At 51.6% G+C, this 5,130-nt stretch overlaps 1 protein-coding gene across 1 annotated transcript; it reads right to left on the bottom strand.

The window, feature by feature from the left end:
• Nucleotides 1-485: 485 nt before the first annotated feature.
• Nucleotides 486-4,810, bottom strand: LOC104622832 (matrix metalloproteinase-17-like; the record flags this gene model as incomplete). Its single annotated transcript, XM_010289726.1, has 3 exons — nucleotides 486-814; nucleotides 2,078-2,335; nucleotides 4,658-4,810. Coding segments are annotated over 3 exons (740 nt in total), but the record flags the coding sequence as incomplete, so codon positions are not given.
• Between the last annotated feature and the right edge of the window lie 320 nt (nucleotides 4,811-5,130).

The raw sequence follows: 5,130 nt of genomic DNA, 5'->3' as shown, positions 1-5,130 counted from the left end.
GCGGAGTCAAAGTTTCTTTCTACCTAGTACATCCAATAGGATGCGTACATTGTGTCAGCATATAACTACCGCCTCTCGCCTATAGCTTTGCTGCCGTTCCTCTGGGACGTTGCCATCTGTCTCAGCAGCATCTCTTCCATTCCCGTTCAATCACAGTTGCTCTCCCCTCCCTCGTTTGCTGTGTTTAAACATCCAAAGCAACACATCTCTATGGAACATTTCTAAATTCAGCGTTAGGCTGCTCTCATCGTTAACTGGATGGGGGAATAAGAAGGTGCAGAAACTCAAAAATCTGTTATTAGACCTTTAAACTAAAATTAAAAAGAAAAAACAAAAACCACTGTTCATTTCTCATGGAGAATTCAAACCCTTCACCGGCATGTTCCTAGGAATGTTTTTCTGCTTGCGATGGTTAGCATCATGGGATCGTATCCACCTTCCCTCCCTGGAGCTCCGTGGCATTGTCTCCTCTGTGGGATGAGGTGTCATAGGGCTGCACACATCAGTGTTGCTGTCCACACGCCCGTCAGCACGAGGCTGGCTGACAGTCTGAGCACAGGGCGAGCCCGGAGGGATGAGGAGGCCGATGTGCAGGAGCAGACCTCGTAGCCGTTTTCCGAGCGGCTCTCGTCGTGCTGCCCTGGTTTGGAGCGTGCCCCAGTCCTGCTGCTCCCGGCTGCTGCTGGGGAGTCGGACTGCATGTCGCTGCACACCAGCCAGTCTCTGGCGATGGACTGGGGATAACCAGGCTGGGCCTCCAGCTCACTGTCCAGCACTTTCCAGTACTCCCTGCCCCTGAAGAAGTAACTTGCACCTGCAAAGAGACCAAAAACCAAAGGCAAGATGAGCGGTGACGGGTGCCCTCCCGGTGGAAAGGCCACAGGTGTGCTTGGAGCAGCAGAGGAGCAGTCCCACCCCAGGTGAGCCCCGGGAGCAGAGGCACATGCAATACCACTGCTGGTTGCCAACACCCTCTCTTGCTGCAGGGGCACAGCAGCTGCTGGTGGGATGCTCGAAAAGATGATGCTATGCCCAGCCGGGATCTCTCACACCAGCCAGGAGCCACCAGACAGATGGGAGGTGGGTGGTGAGATGTCGCTTCTCCTGTGGTAGGTCCTAGAGCAGATACATCCCCCGGGTACTGAGGGTGTGCAGGGTAAAAACCCTAGTAAATCCACGGCTGGACACACCATACACATCTCTCAGCGGCCGTCAGCAGACAGTCCTGTAACAGGTAAGGCTGAAGACGACCTCACCTACCTGTTAATGACCTGGGGTGCATGCTGCTATGCTGGGGCTCAGATAAATAACCTGAGCCTGGCAGGGCCCTGGGAACCTTCTGCTCTTGGGTGCATTTTTTCTGCTCTGAACTGGGAGGTTGTGAATTCTTTAAGCAGGTCCCATGCTCATGGAGGACTCCTAACCATGTGAATGGCCGGTCGCTCTCAACAGCTTTGGAAATTCAGCTTGAAAAGCCTCTGGAAATGTCCCTCCCCTCTGCCTGGTGTAATAGTTGCTATTACACCGTTAGGCCACCAGTAAATAAAACCTGGAAGTGCCACTTTGTTGTGAGCAAATGTCTGGTTTTAAACATCTCCTGTGACAAAATTGTTGTGGTCTTTTCAGGGGGAAGAAACCACTGAGAAATCTCACCCCTGGAAAATAAGTCCTAACTCTGGGGAGAACATCTCCTTTAAAAATATTTTCTGTCCACATCCTCATATATCTAGCTAAAAATCCAGTGATGACAAATTCAGTGAGGAGCAAATCAGCACATATTAGGATAAAAATCACTGCGAAACAACATCAACTGTGTTCTTTTAACAAAATAAAATTATTAGGCCCCCACGATATTTCTGTTGCATGCTTGAAATCACAAAGTCTTTTAGCGAGCAGTGTGGGAACGCTGGCTGGAAGCCCACCTCCCTCTTCAGCTTGCAGACACTGGGAACTGCCGTCCCACCCGGGGCTTAGCAGTTTACGTCGGCAGGCACGGTAGAAGGGGCTATAGCTCAAGTGCAAATGAAACACCGTTTTTTTTTCCTTGTGTGTTTTTTGAACTGGCATATGGACTCACCATCTGACCACCTCATGGCATCATCTAAAGGGCTTGGTATTCCCTTCCACAGGATGGTCTCTGAAGGGTAACCAGGATCCATCCTCCGCTCGTGGTCGTCGTAGCGCCAGTAGAGATTGTCCTTAAAGAAATAAGTCTTGTCATTGTGGGCCCAGGAGAAAGCGGCATCGATTCCTCCCAGTGGCAGACCGAAGTCCGAGATCGGCCGCGGGTATCCTTCTTCCACATTATTGTCTTTGAAGACCCAGTATCTGTCTCCTGTGGAAAGGAAAGAAGCACAGAGCAAAATTGCATTTGTTTCACAGCCGAAACCAGCATTCCCCTGCAGACGAGCTGATGTTTCGTTTTCTGTTGCCGTGACAATCCTCAGGACGGAGCTCTTGGCAGTGAAGGCGGCAGCCCGGTGGGGAACCCCGATCCTTGAATAGCTGCTTTTTTGTGTCAGGCTCTCCATGGAGCACAGCCCCACTTTGCTCCTGAACGGCTGCAGGTGTGACATAAACACAATGACAGCGTTAGTAGGGCTGTCACTTTTATGTATTTGGTGGTGGCATTTGGTTTTCTGCCCCTTTGATTTCTGCCTAGTATCCAACTGCAAGAAACAGAACATTACACGCAGCTTTCGTGGGCAAACTGGACACTTTCTGCCTGCTGTGCGACTGCTGGGGAGCAAAGTGTAGTCCCACTTTGGAAGAGAAATTGCCACGCTTTTTAGAGCCAGCTGGGCTGAAGGACCTGTGGATTTTAAGGGATGTGTAAGGAGGATGCACAGGGGCTGGACAAATCCCATCTGAGCAGCTCACTGCTCTTCAGGTGTCCTACACAGCCACACGCCCCAGCCCTACCCTAGCCAGGACAGAACTGTCAATATGGTGGTTTTTTCTCCGATAAGAATGAAGCACAACATGACCAGTCCCTGGTCTGTGGCAGAATGAGAAAATGAGCCCAGATATCTCAATTCCTACATAGTTCTCTAAACACTGAGATGGTCATTCTGTTTGTACAATGTCTCTTTGGGAACCTGCAGTGTCCTTTTAGGTATCACACAACCTGTTTTAAAGATCAGGCTTTTTCCTCCCTCAGTTTTCTAGAAAATCTGAAGAGGCACTTAAATACATGCCTAAGTATCAGCAGCAGGACCTTAGAGGCCAGGGTAATTTGTGTGCTTTGGTTTCTGTCCAGGGATCGATGAAGCAGCACTGGAGGGAGAGAACGAGACAGTATTTTATAGCTGAAAGAAAATCTTGAGCTTAACCTTAGGAGCTAGGCAGGACTAACATACACATCATGCGTGACCACGGCACGCTGTGTCTTGCAGGGGCAAGACCCCAGCTGTGGCACAGCTGTAATTCTGGCCTCACAAGCAGCTGGGAGGAGCCAGGAGAACCTGCGCTGCTGGAGGTCTGTCCGTCCCCAGCAGGGAGAGAAGGGGAGAAGGGGAGGAAGCCAGTGAGTGCCGCTGTGGTCTGCAGACCTGACTGGGAGGCTCTGGTGCCAGGCGTAAGGGCTGCCACGCTCCAGCTGGCCCCACTCCCTCCGGATTAGCGGGAAGGCAGAGTGGGGTGGGCTGCCCAAGGCAGCTGGAAACACGCGGCAGAGCCTTTTGCATGCTGTTCCCTGGGGAGACGCAGGGCTTGGGCTGCGGTGCTCAGCGCGCGGGCAGCCCCGAAGGGCTTCGGCTGCGCTTGGCAGCGCTTCTGCGAGCGCAGAGGCTTGCGCGGGACATAAGCCATTCCTCCTTGCTGGAGGAATTGAAACCAAAGTATTGCTTTCAGAAGTGCTTGGTTCAGCACCTCTGAAACCAGTAATTGCACCACGCTCAGAGCAGAGCGGTTGGGAGACAAAAAGCAATTTCCAGCCTGGGAGCACGGAGGGCTGGGATGTACTTGGCTCTTCAAGTGCACAACCTTTCCGAAACAAGAGCCAGTGCCTGCCGGGGGCTTGGGAGACCCTCAGTGCATGGGTAACATCTAATCAGCACGGGCGGATGGGTTGTGGGGGACTCGGACATTTGTGTAGGAACCAAGAGCTAATCTCTTTCCTCCAGCTTTTCTGAAAGAAACTTGCAAGTTGTTTTAAATAAAAAGAGAGAATTGTACCACTTATTTAAAAAAACCAAACAAACCGGTAACAGAAATATAATTAGCAAAACCAGCCTCTTCAGGTTTCATTTTTGTCGCCTCTGCTGCTGCTTCTCTTCTCAACAACAAATACTAAAAAGAGAAAAGGCCAAAGAAGGAACGCAAAACCTGTAAAGTGTGCGCATGGGTGGTTCCTGCTCTTCTTTTATTCTTGAAAAGCTAAGATTTCAGTTAGATTTGGCTGAAGTTTTTCTTCAATGACATTTCCCTCATTTTCTGGGGGGAACATGACTGCTACTTTTTGCCTGCCTTCCCTACGAGCTGGTTTCTCCTGGCCTTGCTCACAGACAACAGGTCTCGGACCTGCCCTGGGAGATGCTCAGTAGCTGACTCCAGTGTCTCCTGCCTGCAGAAGACAAAACGCTGCCCAGGTGCCTTGGCACCAGGCTCTACACCCGGGAGACACAAGTGCTACCTCCAGCACCGCGTTGGCTCTCACCTTTGAAGAAGACGATCTTGTGGTCGCTGGTTCTCTCATAGACTGCGTCCAGGCTGTCCAGGTTGAGCGGCAAGCCCCGCCAGAAACGGTGGATCTGAGCCGGCTGGAGGGAGACCAAGTGCTTATTGCGAGTCAGTCTCCAGAAGTACTTGCCTGGAGGAACAGACTGGACATTACTGAACCACACTGCAACCCACCTTCACCGGGGGAGATGAGTGCTGGGCACGTGGCAGCAGCAGAAAGCGAAGCGCGTGAGATGGGAGCTGTGAAGTAGAGGCATCCTGCTTACCAGCAGCAGCTGCTAGAGCTCTCCATTCATGGCAGCCATTAGAAGAAATCCCCTTTTTGGGATCAAAATAATCCTCTGGCCATTGCACTGGAGTTGCTACACTCCTGGCCGTGGTGTAAAGCTGCACTGCTGAGCCGGCGCAGGTGAGAGGAGCCTTTCATCTCCTCCTCCCTGCTCTGCACGG

The sequence above is a fragment of the Phaethon lepturus genome, unplaced genomic scaffold, assembly GCF_000687285.1.
Source record: "Phaethon lepturus isolate BGI_N335 unplaced genomic scaffold, ASM68728v1 scaffold42696, whole genome shotgun sequence".
Classification (NCBI taxonomy): Eukaryota; Metazoa; Chordata; class Aves; order Phaethontiformes; family Phaethontidae; genus Phaethon; species Phaethon lepturus.
Note: the sequence above shows the minus strand (reverse complement) of the source record. Positions and strands in the feature narration are given on the sequence as shown.